Source organism: Agelaius phoeniceus, chromosome 7 (genome assembly GCF_051311805.1).
Source record: "Agelaius phoeniceus isolate bAgePho1 chromosome 7, bAgePho1.hap1, whole genome shotgun sequence".
Taxonomy (NCBI): domain Eukaryota; kingdom Metazoa; phylum Chordata; class Aves; order Passeriformes; family Icteridae; genus Agelaius; species Agelaius phoeniceus.
Window position 1 is genome coordinate 11,593,405 of NC_135271.1, and position 20,002 is coordinate 11,613,406.

The following is a 20,002-nucleotide window of genomic DNA, read 5'->3' on the forward strand; positions in this document are numbered from 1 at the left end:
CATTAACACACCCTAAACTTCTCTCTTTATCCTATTTTTAAAAACTGGAATTAGTTCTGATTTGAACCCTATTTCTCAGCTCCAAAATGTGCCATTCCACAGAAACCAGTGGTAGAGAGCGAACAGCTCTGCCTTGCTCTCCAAACAAGCTCCCTAAGCAAGTAAGTCAGCACTCCCAGGCTAATGCTGATGCTCAAAACACAACAATCTGCACAAAAATTGCTGCCTTAAGGGAACCCAATGCTGGCTTAGACCCACCATTCCCCCCCAGCCCAACCACAACAGCAGCCTTCAAACCAAGATTACTCCACAGCTCAGCTCTGTGCAACACTTAAGCATGTTTAAACACATTTTGTGTTTAATAAAAGATGTAAGAATTAAGAGGTTTTTGTGGGTTTGTGCTGGGGTTTTTTGTTTGGGTTTTTTAAAATCTTTTCTTTATAAATTTATCCTATTAGCAGTATTAAACATGCAGCAATGAAGACTATCACATTTCTGGTTGTTTAATGGCACAGAAGGAGCAGAAGAGCCACGAATGGATTTTCATTATCTCGCTCACAAAGTGGATTTCAATCCTACCCTCACAGATCAAGTGGCAGATAGATATCTATCATTACTGAACCTAAAAAGAACAATCCCAAACAAGTGTAGAACTTGTAAAGGAAACAGCCTCAGCTCTCAGGAACTGGATTTCTATTAATCAGGCCATTATTTCTATACGCTGTCGATTAAATGTGCTTCCCAATGAAGTGTTAACTAAGATGAATTACTTAACACAGAGCCCTCCAGAGAGGGGCTTTAAAGCTGTAACTAACAATGGAAATACACTGTATGCCTGATCAGAGAGGGAAAGTTCTGCCTAATTGCCATTTCCTATTTCCTTTTTTTTTTTTTAAACACTGCAAGTTCCCCCAGCTAATTACAAAATACCACACACCGAATGCGTTTGGGAGCCAACTCATTATTCCCATGGTCAACAGGATGCCTTGCCAGTCTCACTGTACCTTCAAACAGTCCTCAGAGGCACAAAGAAGGTACAGACAGGGTGGATTAAAAAGCTTAAGCAGAGAATTGAAAACTAAAAAAAAAAATATTTGAGTGTCCAGCTCACAAACATGAGCCCTATGAGATTTACTCTTCATGATTTGACTGTTGAGAGCAGCTTGGAAAAGGGTATTAAATTTAATAAATGCAGTGCAAGTTAGTCAGCAGCTCTTTTCCTATGTGAATCCACACTAAATGATCACCTTGGGGACCTGCTCCTTGCCTTCCCCAAAACCACTGGGCATGGAGCTCAGTGCAATTATTGTTATTTCCAGTATTAAATTCACATCCTGACGTGCTGTCCCACTCCACCGAGGGCTGTCACCCTGCTGCAGCCAACAGCCACAGTCAGCTCAAATCTGCTCAAGTGCCTTCTTCACCCTTAAAAGCAGGATGTGCTCATTAGCTGGAATAGGCACATCCTCACAATCCTTGATTTTTGTGTGGATGTAAGTATTTCATGACAAACAGTTTGAATTTAACACCCCTCCAACCAAACTGTTTCAAAGAATGCCCTGCATTTCCAAGCTGTACTAAATATTTCAAAACAAATCTGAAGGCTCAGAAATGGAACAGCAAACTCACGCTCATCCCTTGAGTAAGAATTATTTTATGCAAATCTCAGCTCACAGCAGGACTCATCCCTAACAACTTGTGCTTCTACACCATTAAGGAGCCCTTATCATGAGCACAGCACAAAATTAGGTGCTGCACAGGACAGAGATTAAGAAAACCTACCTTAATATCAAGAATTTATACAAACAAAAGCATAAACAGTGAAGAATGGAAAGAGCAAGGCTGTACCCTGCAGGTATCTGTGGTTGTAGTGATTAAGGCAAACAAACAATAAACTGCTTTTCCTTTGATTTGATGAGCCTTGATGAGATCCAGGAGCACTTTGGGCAAGGGCAGCAATTTTGGGGTGCTTCAGCTTGGACAGCACCACGTTCTTTTTCTTTTTTTTTTTTTTTTAATATATCCAGGGGTTTGTAAAGAAGCACAGGCAAAGAGGAATTACAGAGCTCGGCCAGTTCAAATATTGGACTACAGCAAACCATGAGGAAGCCAAACACTCTCCCAGGGCTCCAAAATACCCCCTATTTTCCTAAATATCTGCCTATGTGACAGAGGCAGGAATTACTGTCTAAACCAACAGCACTGAGAACAAAGAAATGACCTTCATAATATAGAGAACGAGCTCAAAACCCACAGCACCACTCCCAGGGGAGGTGGCTGGCTTTGCTCTGGTCCCATCAGGATTATGACACATGCAGCTTTTTAATGAGGGAGCTCCTCAGCTCCCACATGTACCTGCCAGGGGAGGGGACGACTGGTGGCCAAAGGATGGGGCACCACAGGCACCTCAAGGCAGTTATTCCCAGTTTTCCAGGGCTAGAACAGTACCCATTGCCACAGGCTCATTGTCAGATGAGCACAGAATTTTTGCAGGTGACAAATACTCCTGTCTGTGCCCAAAGTCGTGAAGCAGCCCCCAAACCACCCCGGCTCTCCCAGGTGCACCTGGCCACACTCCTGCTGTAAAATGCCCCACGTGAATACACAGCTCTGACCAACACAAAGCTAAATAAATGCTGTGCATCAGCAATTCACAACCCTGGCTGAAGAGCCAGCACAAATTGGAAGAGGGGGGGATCAAGCACAGCTTCCTGATCTCATTGTCATGCACGACCCTCCGTAAGGTGAGCGTGCGGAATCGGCGGCGGCGACGCAGAAATTAACCAGCGAAAATTGGAATGAAATTTAAACACTGCACACATTTGCAATCAGAGGTGCTCTCTGTAACAAAAGCTGGGTATTACATGGGGAATTCTGGGCATGGAGGCTTTAATCCAGGCTCTGACAGCCTGGCCACCCCCTCCTCTCGCCCAGAGCCGTTGCAGCGCGTAATTGCTCAGCGGAGCAGCCGCTGATTTTGCTGCTGCATCCCCAGGCTCCACTGTGCTCACCAGGCTCTTTATTCAAGCAAATTGCCACGGGGATGAAGTTATTTAGCCATGTGAGAAGGATAAATTCGGGGGGCCGGCCACACGACAAGCACAGGCAGCAGCTGAACGTCTACTGTGGCAGGGCAAGACAGAAGGGAGGACTGAGGCAGCTCTAAAGGAGTCAGGCAGCTCCTGGATTTGATATTCCCAGTGACATGTGCATTTTGACAACAGCAGCCAGTTGGCTCACACATGCACGTTCTCTCCCTTTTTTTCCCCCACATCAGTGCCAAGAACCTGGCTCCTCTTCAGGGAAACACGTTCAAAAATTCTCTGTTCAAACAGATGGCCACATAGTGGTCTTCTGGTTTGCTACTCATGTTTTTTTTATTTAAATAAACTAATTTTAAAATGTTTTTCGCAGCATTGCCTTAAAAGGAAAAAAAAAAATTTAAAGAAGGAAAAGGTTCTTCCCCCAGAGGGTGCTGGGCACTGCCCAGGCTCCTCAGGGAATGGGAACAGCCTCAATCCTGCCAAAGCTCCAGGAGGGTTTGGACAACGCTCTCAGGGATGCACAGGGTGGGATTGCTGGGGTGTCTGTGTTGGATCAATGATCCTTCCAGCTCAGGATATTCCATGATTCTATGATTTTGGGCATTTCCTGAATACAACCACTGTGCTAAACAACAATTCAGAAACTGTGAGCAGCTGAGCTGGGTCAAGGATCAAGGACCAAGGAACCATTGCTGCCACACAAGACTGAAGCTGCTAGAGGAGCCCTGGACTCCCTTCCCAAAGACTACCTGGGTAAAACAAACCCCAAAAGCCAACAAAAGCAGCCTAGACTGAGCTTTTCAACCCCCACCATCTGCTTTTCTCAACAGGTTTAAGATATAGTCCAGGAAATCCATGGAGAGGTCCTGGAAGTATCAAAACATACCCAATTACAGCAAGGTACCCCCCCAGGGACCATATATAAATGCAACATTGCATCTTACAATCTGATCTTTACCTAAAAACTGGCAAGGAAGCACTAATCCATGATCTCACAACTCCATGGAAAGAGGGTTCACTGCTGGAATATTAGTAGCAGCTGCAATGACATTTAACAACTGAATTCTGAGATGCACTCACTGATGTATTTGCAGTGCCTCTCCAGAAGGGCAGATGCAATGGGTTCCCAAAACCTGGCTGTGATTTGAAGGGAGATCAATGGAATTTTAGGGTTTTAACTATTTAGGAAAAAAGCTTACCCTTCAAAAATATATAAAAATTACCTCAAGCTGCATAGAAGCTCCAGGGTTGGATAGGACAGTGGGAAAAAACTGTGAGGCTGGGCAGGCCCTGGCACAGGGTGCCCAGAGAACCTCTGGCTGCCCCTGGATCCCTGGCAGTGCCCAAGGCCAGGCTGGATGGGGCTTGGAGATACCTGGGACAGTGGAAGGTGGAATGGAATGAGCTTAAAGGTCCCTCCCAAGCCAAACCATGCTGGGATTCCATGATAAACAGGCTGAGCTAGATCCAGTGTTTTATCTCAAGCAGCAGGAGAGGAAGGTGATTGATTAACCACCAAGATAAATGGGAACCAACCAGAGGCAGCCTCTGAGCAATTAAGTTTCCCTCATTAGCCAGGGACAGGGCTCACTCAGGAGCAGAGCATGTTCTACTTTCACTGCAAAGCTCCTGACAGCCAGAGCAGACTGGGCTAAGCCAATTAGAGAGGGCCAGTCTTAAAAAAATCACTGTAATGTGAGTGCAGCCAGAGAGGTAAGGCACACTCTGTCCCCATCAAATGACTCATCTGAAAGAAGCAGCACGATAGTAATCCAAGTTTCTGCAGCAGTTTCAACCCTCCTGCACCCACTTTATTAATAACCTAGAAGATGGAAGTAACAGGCTATTTAGTTTCTAGATAATGAAGCAGGAGGGACTGCAATTATGGTAGAAAATTGGATTGTACTTCAAGATGACTGTAACGAGCTCGAGAAATAGAGGAGAAAAATAAAAGCAGCATCACAGGGACAAAAGTGGGGACAAGGCAGCTGTGGAAAGATGGGGCAGGATGGCAAAAACCTCTGGCAGAAGAGAGAAAATCAGCTGGGAATTCCTGCAGAGTGCAGAGAACGGGACAGCTTGTCCTAGCCCGTGTCACCATGCCAGCCTCGGCCTGTGCTGATCTGGATAGGGCATCCATGGCAGATAAGGACCAAAACCTGCCTACAAAACACCCAGGCAGAAAAATAAACATGTGCACCCTGGTTATTTAGGAGAACAGACTAGGAAGGGAGAAGAGGTGTGAGTTCTTACTAAGAAATAAACTGCTGATCCCATTTTAGGGCAAGAGAAATACTTTTCCCATCTTTCCAGTTATTAATTGTTATGGTCCCAGGTAAACAGGCAAGAATATCAAGTGGGAGCAGACATACAAAGCACTAAATCCCCATTCCAGGGCTAACCCTTGTGTTCAGACACCCCTCAGTCCAACATGAAGCAGGAACCCATCTTTATCAGACACCCACTGCAAAAATTGTGGCACTGAGCATGAAAAAGCTGAACATGTTGTGTGCTCTCCTAGTTCAGAAGCGTTTCTGACAGATTAAAGGGCAGGAAAAACAACCCCCTGGAACCTGTGGGGAGGCCCCTCCTCTGAAACCCCCCCAGGGCCCTCAGAGCCACCCAACCTCCCCAATATCAGGGAATATTGTCAGACACAAGCTGACAAGGACCTACAATTCAGTCACTGCTCCCATTTTTCACTTTTTTTTTTTTTTTTTTTTAATTTCCTTCTCTTGGTTTATTTTACTGATAGCAGGTGCAGAGAGTTGCTTACACCTCACACCCACTCATTGTATATACACAAGTCTATATATACAAGTCTAATTTTAAAAGCTTATTTTTATCAAAGCAGTCAGAGACAAAAAAAACCCAGCGAGTCAGCTCCTTCATGCAGGATGTGATATCACTTTAGCACACTCCTACCTTTTCCACCACCAGTCTTTTCCAGTTTTAAACACTTACAGCCCAAAACACCACTTTCCAAACAGAGCTCCTCACAAAGCCAGCCCCATGATTTAAAATATCATCCTTTATTTTTGCTGCAGCTCCTTCTAAGTTGGCTTCTCAGGCATTTCATCTTCCAGGCAAACCCATCCCAGCTTTCAATCTAACACCAAATTCAACTGCTCAAAATTTCTGCTTGACCTCACAAGCTTCCAACATAATTGTAAAATCCCAATGTGCACTAACAAACCCAAAACAGCTCACCAAGATAGCCCAAAATGTAAGCACTGATGCAGAGATCTCAGGCTTTTTCTTACCTCTCTTGCCTTTCCAAACACCCCTCTGCTTTTTATACCCAGCCAGCTTCCCTAATACCTGTCCTTTCATTGCACTTTTACATCACAAATAGCAACTGAAGTTAAAACTGGACTTAGCAGTGATTACACCATAATCATAATTTTACCCATGTTTTTACCATGTTTTAATGGGAACAAACCCCTGGTGACAGCCAGCTGTGGCAGCAAATTGAGGGGTCTGTTGAGAATTCAAAATATTGTGAGTGTTTCTTTTTGATACAACCTCACATAACAACAACAGATTGAGTGAAGGGGGGGAAAACAAACAAGCTCACAATAAGAAATCAAATACAAGCTGAACTAGGAACATGCTCAAAGAAAAATATTAAAACCTGGCTTTGAGATCAAGAGTGAAACAGTGGGCTGTGATTTAGAAATCCATCCAGAAGGAGAATTTGAGAAATATTTGAGAAATAAAAGCAAAGGCAGGTCCAGCAGGAGCCGCTCCAAAGTGGCTTCAAAAGCAGCAGAGAGCAGTGGGGACTCAAAGCCATGGAATGCCAGAGGAGTTTGGGCTGGAAAAGCCCTCTCACATCACCAGTGTGACCCCACCCAGCACTGCCAGGACCACCTCTAACCCCTGGCACATCCACATGGCTTTTTGGAACACTTCCAGTGATTCCCTCACTGCCCTGAAGAGCCTGCTCCAATGCCTGACAACCTTTTTGGGGAAAAACTTTTCCTTCATACCTGACCTAAACCTCCCTGGACACAACTCTAGGCCATTTCCTCTTGCAGCATCACCCACTATTGGGAAAAGTCACTTTTACTCCTGTGAAAAGCCTAAATTTGTAACAGAAGTTCTATAAATCTGCTTTACTACAGATTTTCCCTGAGACACAACCTTCAGAGAAGCACACCAATGCTGCAGACATTATTTCCCAAAAATCCCTGGCCATTCAAGGTGGTAAAGAGAACACCTTGAGGACCCTCAGGGAACACAACCTAAAAGGGAAGCTCTTCTGGCAATCTGCTTCCTCAGCACCTCCTAAAGAGCAAATACTTGAGTTTTTTCCTTTAATTAACAGAGCTCCTTATTTGTGTGACACTTGAAGCAGTCCCCAAGCTGACAGCTGGAACAGAGAGGTTTTCAAAGGGATTTTTTTTTCTCTAACCCACACAGGCAATCCCAGGAGGGTGTGGAGAGGGAAGGGCTCCAGAGGGGAGAGGGTAGAATGCATAAACACCCTCTTTTATACTGAGCCTGAAAGGCTCCAAAAGCCCAAGAGAACCCTCTGCAGCAGTGCTTTAAAGGGATCAAAAAAGAGACAAGTGTTGGTTTATAGCTGGGTGTCAGCGTGAAATGCCAAATAAAAATAATCACAGACAAAGAACTGGAAAGAGGTAATTTTGAAACACATGTCCCAAGTCATCACTGGCTTCTGAACATGAGACAGAGCCTGCCTGTGGGTTTGCAGGCCAAAAAAAAAACCTTCATCTGCCCCAAAGTGCTGAGGGGGCTCGTGAAAACTGCACCAAGGATTTTAAACCAACACAGAAAATTTCAGCTTCCTCGGGGGTTTTGCAGCCCAAGAACCACAAAATGGTTTAAGGTTTATGCGGCTTTTTAAAACTCATGTTGGCATTCTTGCAAAGCCTCCCTGTGTAAATTCTTACATGTATGATGGGGATTTTCTGGCATTCCAGAAAATGCTGAAGGAAAAGGCACGAGTGATTGCAGGGAAAGCACCAAGTGCATCCTCACAGGACACATTTCTGTGCTCTTCATTTACATTGCAGCCAGCTGCTCACTGAGAACAGAGCTCACAGATTAGTCTGGGACACATCCTCCCTTTATTCATCAAAGATCAAATTTGGGTGTTCAGTAAATATGGTCTTCCTACGTATTTGAGAAATATTAACTGGATAAAAATAGCAATGGCTTCTGTAAAGGGAGTGGGAGCCTCAGGAACCTGATTGTTCACAGCAGGCAGAACTGCATGAATCATGTGGAAAAGGGGACAGGAGCCCCAGGGCTGCAGAGGGGACAAATTGTCCAGTTCTGCTGCAGCCCCCATGTTCTGTTCAACCCAAAACACAAACCCTGACCCCAACCTAAGGATAGATCTCCCAGCACAACCCCAGCAAGCAAAGAAAGACCCCAGAGTGGTTTGGGCTGGAAGGGCCTTTAAAGCCCATCCCATTCCACCCCACACCTTCCACTACCCCAGAGTGCCCCAAACCTGGCCTTGAACACATCCAGCCATGGGGCAGTGTTTTTATCCCTTTTTTTACTTTTTTTTTCCCAGGTGAAGCAGGTCCACACTCTTGGCTGCAGGCCAGGCTCAGAGCTGAATGAAGACACCTGGCAGGTCATCCCAGTTCATAGATTATGGCTGAACTTTCTGCATCCATATTGTGTAAGGGTCTGTGGCCAGGAGCAAATCTCTTAAGAGGATGTGAACAAAGCAGCTGAATTTTGAAAGCACTCTTCCTCAATCCTCCTTGCATAATTACCCTTTGCTGAGGAAGCAGCAGGCAGGAATAGTTACTCGAGATAAACTGAAAAACATGGACATGCATCCCTCAAGATGGAATTCTCTACACAGAATCAGAATCCTTTACGTTGGAAAAGGCTTGAAGATCATCAGTGCATGCTTTTGTTACAGGCTGGCAACTTATTTTCATGATATGCTTCAAAGGGAAGGCTGAGGGTGACACTTCATTTGGTATTTTAATATTAAACATGACCATTGCTGCCACTCAAGTGACACACTGCTCACTGTGGCACTGAAAAAGTTCTGTGGTGAAGGCTGAAACAGTAAAAAATATCTTTAGGTCAAATTTGGAAAGAGAGTAAATGATCACAGCTTTCTGAAAAACACATTAAAGGCTTTATTCTGTATCTTTTACTGGAGGAAATTTGATTTCTAGCATAAGTTCCTTCACAAAGAGAGATGAAACTGCCACTGACTGCAACAGCTACTTGCTACCTCAAGTTGGGATGGTGGATGCTTTTATGCTTTTTAAAACACTAAAAATAATTACTCCACATGAAATGAATAAATAACTCTTAAATATATCCCAGAGTACATAGAGGAAAAAAATTCCTTTTTTGTCATCCCAGCCTGGGCCACAGCTTGTCTTTTTTTGTTTTGTTTTATTAGACTCACTGGAAAACTAAGTACTGAAATAATCATGACATGACTTAAAATATTCACAGACATGCCAGAGATGTGGAAAAGCCTTTAAGTCATGTTTCACACCTCTGTGGCTTTTTGGAAACAAAACCTAAACAAGTAACAGAATCCTCCTGCCACTCACTACTCCTGTAAACTTCAGTTCACCTTGGTCTGCAAAGAATTCAGTCTCAAATTCCACATACAGCACACATCTCACTTGACTCCTACAGGCAGAATTCAATTCTAGATGGGGGAAATCAAGCCACAACATTTCCCACAGGTCACTTGATGTTTCAGCAGGTAAAGCACCCAGCAGTGGCAGTTTTTATTCCATATTGCTTTGAAGGTCCTTAGAAGATTACAAATCCCTAGGATCCCTTATCTCCCATCATTTCTGTGAAAAACACATTTACTCTCTGGTGAAAATTTAAAAAGTCTAATAAAGGATAATAGGAGACAAGGATTATAGAGTAAAGGTTATTACAGCTAAGAGTACACTGTTATCTTTGGGGATACTCTTTAAATACTTTTATATCAGCTTGTTCTATATTCATAGGCTCCTCTGCATAGCAAACTTTTCTTTAAATCAGTTCACATGTTCTAAGAACTGTTTAGTAAATCTTCTTTTTGGGTCTTTTTTTAGAGCATGTGTATTCTTTGGTTATGGTTTTTGTCTGCTCTTATCACCTCCAGTTTTTGGGCTTTGGTCTACACTGCCTTCAGACATTGAATGTTGATAGTTGGCATATTTGTAGTAGGTTTTAAATGTTTATTAGATGTTATCTAAGTAGGTATTTTAACTTATATCAGCTATTTCACTACTATGGCTAAGCTTAATTAACAACAGAAATAAAAACTAGATCTTCATAACAAAGTTACTTTAACATCACACATATAGAATCCACTTTAATATTTGCAAAAAGCCAGTATTAAAATACGTATCTATAACAATTTCCTTCTTGTATCATCACAGAAAAAAAATGGAAAAGTCCCAGAGTACTGAAATTCCCCCCTGACAGCAGGGTAACACATTGCTGCTTTTCTTACATCTGATTTAAAATGTGTCACTCAGCAGCACAGCTGAGTGGATGTTAAATATGCAAAGGAAAACTCTCAAGGCCGTTTTTCTTCCTAATAAAAACTTATTCTTTGAGAAAACAAAGGTTTGCAAGTTGCAAACACAGGAGGGACTGAAAAGTTCAGAGCAGAAATAAGAACTGGGGCAGGCAGTGAGAGAGAAGCGCAGGGTGAAGTGCAGGGTTCCTCCTCCTGGCAGGGAGGTGGTGATGGGCAGAGAGAAATCTCTCACTGAGAGAGCTGAAGGAAACCTGAAACCATCTTTACATGGCTCAAATTCATTTCCTGGGATGCTGGAGCCCTCAAGGCCTGCAGGAGATGAGGATGCAGGGCAGGTTTCCTGGTAATTGCAGCCATTTAGAGGCAGAGGAGAGCAGAAATAGCAGCCCCTGGCCCTAATCACCACTTCCACATGAAGCAAATATCCATCACTTCACCCATTAGGCACTGATTTTATGATGCCTGTTAAATTTAGCTGTTAGGAAGCCATTCCAAGCCAGTAAACTCAGGTTTTCCTTAACTGATCAAGCAGCTGACACCTTCACATCCGACATGCATCCTCTTCTTTATCAAATTTAACAGTCTGACACATTTATAGTCCCTCAGGAAAGGAGCGAGGGGAGGATCCACAAGGGTCTCCAGCATGAAGGATTTTCTAGGGACTTGTTTGAAGGACCTAAAAGTGCTCAAGACCAGGTTGGAGGGGGCTTGGAGCACCCTGGGATAATGGAAAGTGTCCCTGCCCATGGCAGGGGTGGAACAGGGTAAGCTTTAAAGGCCATTCCAACCCAAACCTCTCTGTGCTTCTGTGATTCTCTGACAGAGAAGTAAAACACAAATCCCCCCTGCAGATGTTTACTGAGGGTAATTTATATGGGTTGAATTTCCTTTCATGCTGACTTGATTGGAAACCTTGACCTGATCTCTCACAAGGCAAATCAGAGCTCTTAATTATTCCAGTTTTCCTCCTGTTAATGAAATGCAACAGTGTCATTAGTGAGGCTTGTCAGGCACACTTATGTGCACAGAAATGATTTGACACTGCTTTTGTCATCTAATCCTTGCAGGAAAAACAGTCCCAACGTCACTCCAGCACTGTAAATAAAAATCCTTCAAGACAAAGAGGACAGATGGCAACACTCCCAAGGAATATCACCTAAAATATTCATCCTTTAGGAGGAGAGGAGGGTAGCCCTGTCAACAGTCAGGAGATTTGAATCTTCCAAGAGAAAAAAAAACCCAAAAACGTAACCAAATATCCTCTGTTCATGAAGTGGAGGAAGAGATCTGTCAAGACAGTGATTTTTGCTGAAGATTTGCTGCACTCAGTGCCTCTGCAGCCTCTGTCAGCATTTCTCACTATCAGCTGCCACAAGATGATCCACACACACTTCTGTGCACAGGCTCAATTGCTACCATCAATTATTACTGTCAGCCCTAGCTACAAACCAGCAAAAGCATTCAGGGCAAACTTACAAACTGCAGGACCTCAGTGTCAGTGCAGTTCCACAGGAAAATTCCTTGTCCATCCCTCCCTTCCCCTCTCCTCCCATTTTAACTCCAATCCCAGGCTGTTAAAATGTCAACTACCAAGCTGAACCAGCTTCCTGTGGTAAGAGTTAATTGGAAACAAATGTTATCAGAGATGCATGAAACTACAAACTACTGCTGAAGAGACAACTACAGCAAGAGACAACAACAGTGAGATGCACTAAAGACTTGAAATCAAAAGGGAACAACTCAAAATGATACACAAAACAAGGGGGGAAAACGCTCTAGTACAGAAACCACCATCTGGTCCTTCAAAACCAGAGCTGCCATGAAGACAATGTATAGTTACCTGCATCCATATCTGCAAAGAAGGGAACAGCCAGTAAGGGAAAGAAGGAACCAGAAATTCAGTGTCTCAGAGTTGGATTTAAAAGTTCATAAGGAGAACAGATAAAGAAAAATAATCAAAAAAGTATTTACTGTAAGATAAACCTTGATAAGGTACTGTGATAATTTTTGATTTCAAGCTATAAACTGGATTAATGTTAAACACTACAGCGAACAAATTAATTTTCTATGCCATAAAAACATTTTTAAAAAAACCACAAATATTTAATATATTAAACAATAAGCAAGTTACACATTTTTAGGTGAAGATTTTTATTCTCCTAACAAGAAACCCACCACTACAGACAGTAACTGTGGCTTTCAACAGCCCAAGTGAAATCAGCAGCACTACTGAGAGCAGCCAACTCCTCCTCCATCAGGACTAATTCCCATATGGACACTCACTGGGGGCCAAAGTATTTAAAGGATGCAAAGCAAAGTATTTAAAGGATGGAAAACCCACAATTTTATTGTACATACTTAGCCTGCTCTGGAGAACGTCAAAGCAAAAATCCCCATGCATTTTGAATAGCACGTGGGATTTTTTTTTATCATTTCTGCATGATCAAAAATGAGCAAGGATGTGGTTTGTGGGGGGAAAGCAGGGTGGGAGCTGTGGATGCACCTACCTTCAGGTGACTCCTCCTGGACATAGGTGCCGGTCAGGTAGCGGTGCACCAGCGCCGACTTCCCGCTCGCCAGGTTCCCCACGATCCCCTGACGTGCAACACGGAAAGAAAGCAACAAAAAACTCAGCTGCAAGCCACCCCTGCAAAAAGCTGTGTCTTCAAGCAAAATCTACACGTGGAATAACACCCCAAGGAACAGACAGGGAGCAAAATGTGCCAAGAGATAAATGAACTTTGATTGTATTTAGTGTGAGGAAACCGGCTGCAGTTATTATAGGGTATAGGGAGAAGTTGAGGAGGGTAAGTTTAGGGTTGTAGATAATAATGATTGCTATTCAGCCTAGGTGGGAGATGGAAGAAAAAGCTAGGATTTTTCAAATTTGTGTTTGGTTGAGTCCTATTCATTCTCCTAGGGCCACTGAGAAGATAGCCAGGATGGTTAGGAGTGTAGGGTTTAATGAGGGTGAGGTTATGAAGAGCAGTGGTTTGGGGTGGGAGGGACCTGAGAGATCATCTTGTTCCACCATCCCAGGGTGCTCCAAACCCTGCCCAACCTGGCCTTGGACACTGCCAGGGATGGGCCACCCTGTGCCAGGGCCTCCCCACCCTCCCAGGGAAATATTTCAGCCCAACCCCACAGAGTTTTCTTCCTGGAGGTGCTCAACTGCCCACGGGCTTGAGGAGATTAGGGGCTGGAGGCTTTAAAGGGGAGCACAGAGCTGAGGACACCGTGCTCCCTTCTTGGGGGAGGGAGGTGATGGAAGCTTCTCTTCCCCGTTGAAACAAACCCAGCCTGCTCTGCTCTCTCCTGTTTACTTGACCCTCACCAGTGGTTCAGAACAGAAGGTCCCTGGAGAGAAGATGAACTCTGCTGATCTGCCTGGATTGCCAAAGGGGCCGAGGCAGCAGCCACGAGCTGCACATTCCCTACCCCATCTTCTCAGCCCCAGCTGGCAGGACAGCACCCTCCTGATCAAAACTGGCTTGGTGGGACTCAGCCAGGTGTGCTGGCACCCCAAATTCCCCCCTGCCTGAGGCTGATCCCACAGCGTGGGCAGCAGAGGAGGGATGGATGCTGGGATGAGTCACGGGAAGAAAATGACATCTCCAACACGTGTCACTCACCCCCAGAACATGCAGCAATCTCTCCAATTAATGCCTTTTCCCTCCATTACATGCCCATGAGCTGCAGTACATTTGTCTACTCCCACTCACACCACAAACCCACTGAGAGCTGAGGGAGCCTTGTGAGCAAACAGCTTGGCCCTGGCACCTCCTCTCGTCCCCAAAGTGACACCATCTCCCCTTCCACACAAAGCTCCCCAAGGAGAAGCTCCTTCCTTTTTTTTTTTCCTTTTTTTTTTGCCTACAACAATGTACAAAGTCCCCCCCATTCAGGATTCACCACTGAAAAATAGTTATTTTAGTGTGTGAAAGCTGAACTGTATTTTTCATGGTCTACACATGTGGCCAAGACAACAATTTTCCAGTGAAACCTTCACTTAAAATGATTAGCCTTGTGTGGATGGAAATTAATTTTGTTTTCTAGTACACTCATGCCAAAACTGTAACTGCCAGGGAGAACAGAAAAGCATTAACCTGGGGGTCCAGTCAGAGGCAACACCCCATGGCTGGGATGTCCTATTCTATCCAGACACCCTCAAAATTTAAAAGACATCAAGATTCAAGAACACAATTTTATAAAATAATTTTTTTAAAAATATCCCAAAGGTCACACCAGGTTACACCATTTGACAGCACTTCAGGTTCTCTGACACATTCCTACAAAATAGGAACAATAAATTTTACACAGAGGAGGGGAAATCTGGCTTCTGATACAGTTTCTCTGTTTGTCAACATTAATATTTGCTTTAAGGCTGATCCCCCACAGCATGACAAAAATGCCAGCCTGTTTTCACAGCAGTCATATTCCTCTCTCCCCTGCTTTACACACAAACAATCCCAGTCATCTCCATTTATTTATGGATATGTCTGAAATGCACCAAGTTATGACAAGCACGTTAGAGAACAAAAATACCACCCTAACCCAGTTCAGGGAGGAGAAAATTCAGCTACAACTCACTGCTCTTTTCAGTTCTGACTTGTGCAACACTGAATCATTTATTTCCATGTGCCAGACATGCTGTAAAACAAACCCCAGCCACTTTGCCCACGCCTCCTAAAGCCTGGTGGGGAAAATCAGAAACTGTATTGATGGCACTTGGCATTTTAAAGCTGGCCAGGAGAGGAGCCTGGCTGCACTTGGCAGATTTTTTTTGCAGGAAATTTGGTGATTTTATCCAGCAATCTCTCATGTTTATTCTGCCTAACACATCCTCATTTAACATTTGAACAAAGAGGGCCCAGGAACACCAAAGGCAGAGGTCTCACCAAGATCTTGACCACAATGAAAGCATCAAAATCCGTAAGTAAAACCCAAGTACTGGATCAGCAGGGAACCAGTTACAGAATCCCAGACTGCTTTGGGCTGGAAGGGACCTCCAAGCCCATCCCATCCCTCCTCCTGCCATGGACAGGGACACCTCCCACTATCCCAGGCTGCTCCAAACCCCTCCAAGGTGGCCCTGAATGTCCTTCTGAGCACTGGAAGGAAACCAAGCTAAAGAAAGGAGGCAAAGACTGCTGTCCTTTCCTCAGAGGCACACTGAGAAAGACCTCCTTCCTTTATTGCAGCCCTGGGGGCTCTCTCTGCTCTCCCAGAGCCAGTTTCTGTTCCCTTTAAAGAAAAGGGTACAACACAGCCGCTCTAGAAATAAATCAAAGATAAATAACAACAATAATCCAATTAAGGACCTCCCAGCCTGTGCAAGGGGACAACCTCTCCCTTCTACATGGCCCTGCTGTTCCTCAGCCCCAGGAGCACCTAGGATGAGGCTGAAGTAAGGGAATGGCGGGGGGGACACACAGGGCAGATGTGCAGGAAAGGCAGAGCAGATTTCAGCTGGGCTTCCTAATTTACCCTTCCTCTTGGAGCACAAGTTCACAGGCACAGCTGGTGCTGCTGGCTTCCATCATTTGCAGGGCTATAATCAAATTATTATTTTTGTAACAGCAGCAGTTGTGCTTTTCCCCTTGGGCAGCTCCTGTGGCACGCTGACCACTGCAAATCCATTCTCTGCAGCAGCCACACAGCTGAAATCTGAAATTTCCCAGCCCTGCTTCAGTCAAATCAGGGGCAGGACACCCAAGGTAACTCTCCCATGGTGCAGCCAGGCTGGCAAAAGAGAAAAATGTACCCTGAGACCATCAGCTGGTGCTCAGCAATAGTTTGTGCCCTGAACCCCAGCATGGGGTGCCTGCAGCTCTGCTCTCTCCTGCAATTCCCAGTTTTCTTGGGGGGTGCTGTGAATTAGCAGGGCTCAGAGGAGGGGAAGGGATGGGCAAGGAAACCCAGGATAAGCCAGCTCACAGTGCTGGAATCCTACTCAACCAATACCTTCCAGTCCTGAATTCCTGGTTTTTCATTGTGTGAGGTATTTGGGGCCTTCCTAATGACACTATCTGTTTAACAAAACCTGGTGACCCTTCCTGCACTAGGGAATTACATCCACTGACTGCCAGGTTTTTCCTGCACTCACCTTGAGCACTGCTAAAATCAAAGCAGCCACAGAACTGTAGTTGTGAGGATGCTGCTGCCATTAAAATGCCTTTATTAAAAGTGCATTTACCCTGCTAAGTGTGGCCTTGCAGATTCTCTCACTTCCACAAAACACTACTGTCAACTCAGATTTTGGGAAAAGCTTTAAATTCTTTAAAGAGAGGGAGAACAGACATTTGCTCCTTGAAATCATGGAAACTTAAAATGGGGAGATAAAATGAGCTTTACATGTCAGCTGCTAACTTCCACTGCCCTCCTAAGACTTCCCTGCTGAGAGGATCCCCCTTGGAAGCTGGTTCATGGAGCAGAACAAACTCCAGCAGCAATAAAACCCTGAGAGATCTTTGAAGTATGAGCAAAATGAATATTGAATATACATAAAGGTAGCCTCAGCTCTGGAAGTGTTCAGGGTCAGGTTGGAGGGGGCTTGGAGCAGCCTGGGACAGTGGGAGGTGTCCCTGGAATGGGATGAGCTTTGAGGTCCCTCCCAATCCAAACCCTCCTGTGAGTCTATAATAGACCTGGAAAGGGAAAATCCTTTCCTTATTAAACTGCTCTCCACATTCCCCCAGCAGCAGCTGGAGTGAAGCCTGGGAGGTCCCCAGTGGTGTGTGACATTCCCAGCGTGTCCCAGGCAGGAGCAAACACCAACTCACCACTTTCAGCTCGGGCACAGAGCGGCTCAGTGTCCATTCCTGGCTGTTCACAAAGGCATCTGTGGAAGAGGAGAACATTCCCAACATCAGGATAATGACATTTCATGCTCTGCTGCACACAATTTCATGCCACAGCTTTGGAAATGTGAGACCAAAGGTCCGATTCTTGGGAGGTTGACAGTCCAACATGACAAAAAGCAGGGAAATTGTACAAAAAATCCCCAAAATTCCCATTCTGCATGGATCTGCTCCCAGCAGCAGGTGCTCCCACATCATCCCAGAGCTCCAACTCACTCCAGTTAGAGCAAAGGCTCTCCCAGTGTGTACCTGCTTAAGCCATTTCCCATCCACAGGAAAAGCCCTGGGTTTGTCACATTCATGTCACCACTGCAGCTGCAGTCACTTCTCCACCAGGGTAAGTAAGGAAATCTGCTGGCTTTGAAACATGCTATTTTCTGCTGCACATCACACTTCATGTCAGCAATTGCAGCAGCCAGAGTCAGTGGGAGCAGCCCTGCTCAGGCAGGGGAAAATCTCTTTTTATTCCTCAAACACATCATTTTTTCAGGAGCATAATCTAGGCAGAAATAAACCACAGAGCCATTTACTACAATATTAATTAAAAAGTGCTTGTGGCAGGGGTTGATTCCTTGAAGAAAGGCAGGTTTATCACAGAAGTTAAGCTCTTGGGCTGCACCTGGCTCCTACCTCACTGACAATTCCACACCAAAGAACAAAAATAAGGCTCCATTTTTCTGTATTTAAAAACATTTGTCATATTGTTCCTTCCATAAAGGCCTGGTCAGCTGTAAGCAGACAGAGAGTGATGTTTGTGTTACAAACCCAGCGTGGATGCTGATTTAACTCCTGCACAACCTGTGCTGCACAGGATGCTCCAGCTGAGCAGATCAGCTCCAAGCCCAGAGAAATGGAGCAGCACTGAGATTCCTGGTGCTCCAATCAGTCCCTGAGGCCACAGGAGATAAGAGCTGCAAGGTTAAAACCACCCTGGTTTTAAACAAACCTCTCAGGGTCCTGCCAGCCACTGCTTCCCCTCCAATGCACCCATCAGCAGCAGGAGAAGGCTGCTCCATTTGATTTTTTTCATCTGGAGAGGAAAGAAATTGGAGGCAATTTCCTACTCCAGATGTGACCCTCACTGACTCCAGAAACCATCCAAGCTCTCCCAGCACCCACCTAAAAACAATCACAAAGCAAACTTGGTGTTTTCTAGTCTATCTCCATTAAATATATTGCTTTTGCCTCAATAGGCCAAAAAGACCTCTTAGCCAGGAATTAGGAAACCTTCTGCAGTTTTACCTAACACATCCCTTTGGATTCCAGCTGTGAATAAATCCTGTGTGTATCTGTATGAGAACACAGGGAAAATAATCAGCATTTTGGGACAGGTAGGTGCTGCCTCCCACACACTCACGGGCAGGGGAAGGAAAAGCAAAGGCTCAGAGTGAAATTGGGTTCAACCTTTGGCATTGCAGGTGCAAGAGAAGACACTGTGCTCATGCAGCTCCTGTTCCATGGCCTGAATTCCCAGTGGATCAAAACCCCCAGGAAAACCTTTCTGAGGCACACCCAGAACTTGAGATGGAGACAGAACCAGCAGCAGTTTCCATTTGGGAAATGGGAATGATCGAGGCATTCCAAAGGGAGCACAGCTGGTCTGGGATGTTTTCCTGCCTTCCTGGGAGGGAGGAATGTTTGCCCAGACAGGGAGCAATGGGATGGGAGCTTTAGAGTGGGTATTGGGGGAAAAATGTCCCTGCCCTAACAGGAAACCATCAACTCCCATGGTTTGCTGTGGATTTGGGAAGGAGCAGCCAAGGCTGAAGGGGATGAGGAGGTTTCAGCTCAGCTCCAGACTCTCAGGAGTCAAGGAAAACCATCAGGAGCCTCTTAGCCCTGACTTGTGGAGGTTTAGGTGTGTGAAACAAACTGGGTGAGCTCCCCATTAAATGTCAACAAGCTTCCATACAGGAGAACCACTGGATTTTATCATCATGGAAGATTAAAACAAGGTGAGTGAGCAAATCACTGCTGCTGACTCGGAGAACTGCAAAAACAAAAACCTGCCAAGCCAAAGGGGAGCTGCACAAGGGTAAAAGAACATCACAAATCCTGTAAAAACCTTAAAATATTGTTTTGGAACACCTGTGCTTTCCAAAAGGACAAACCAGGGAGGCAATGAAAGCTGAAATCCCAAAAAGCACAGAGGCCAAAAGACAAAGCAGAAGGTGGGCAGCTGCAGAAAGGGAGGATGACCCAGCCCAAGGACTTGAATTTATTCCTCCTGCTTGGTTCTTCCTTCATAAAAATGCACCAAAACCCCACACCAGGACCTTCCAAAACTCTATCAGATCTCAAGGACCCTCAGTGTGGGCAGTATGTGCATTTTAGGCCCAATTACCAATATAAGAAATAAAATAAAATTCACTTGACAAGGTGCTGGAGTTCTTCACAAAGCTACCTTCCCCTTTTTTACTAAAGTCTGCCCCCACACAGGTTTTGAGCATCCAAAATACTTGGGAATGGTTGAAATTCCATTTTATTGGCAAAATATGCCTGTTAAACAAACAAACAAACAAAACCAACCAAACAAAAAAGCCCAAAAAACCCCAAACAAACAAACAAACAAAAACTACCCTCACACCAAAAACCCA

At 44.8% G+C, this 20,002-nt stretch overlaps 1 protein-coding gene across 13 annotated transcripts in view; it reads right to left on the reverse strand.

The window, feature by feature from the left end:
* AGAP1 (ArfGAP with GTPase domain, ankyrin repeat and PH domain 1) overlaps positions 1-20,002 on the reverse strand; it is a 325,885-nt gene that overhangs the window by 207,487 nt on the left and 98,396 nt on the right. For 7 of the 13 annotated variants that reach the window (XM_077180978.1, XM_077180974.1, XM_077180973.1 and 4 more), the window contains exons 2-4: positions 17,328-17,386; positions 13,053-13,140; positions 12,386-12,397 (exon numbers count right to left, since the gene is read on the reverse strand). In XM_077180978.1, the coding sequence (XP_077037093.1) occupies positions 12,386-12,397; positions 13,053-13,140; positions 17,328-17,386 (159 nt within the window). The remainder of the gene's footprint in view (positions 1-12,385; positions 12,398-13,052; positions 13,141-17,327; positions 17,387-20,002) is intronic. The other 6 variants (XM_077180980.1, XM_077180979.1, XM_054653105.2 and 3 more) reach the window with 1 other exon arrangement.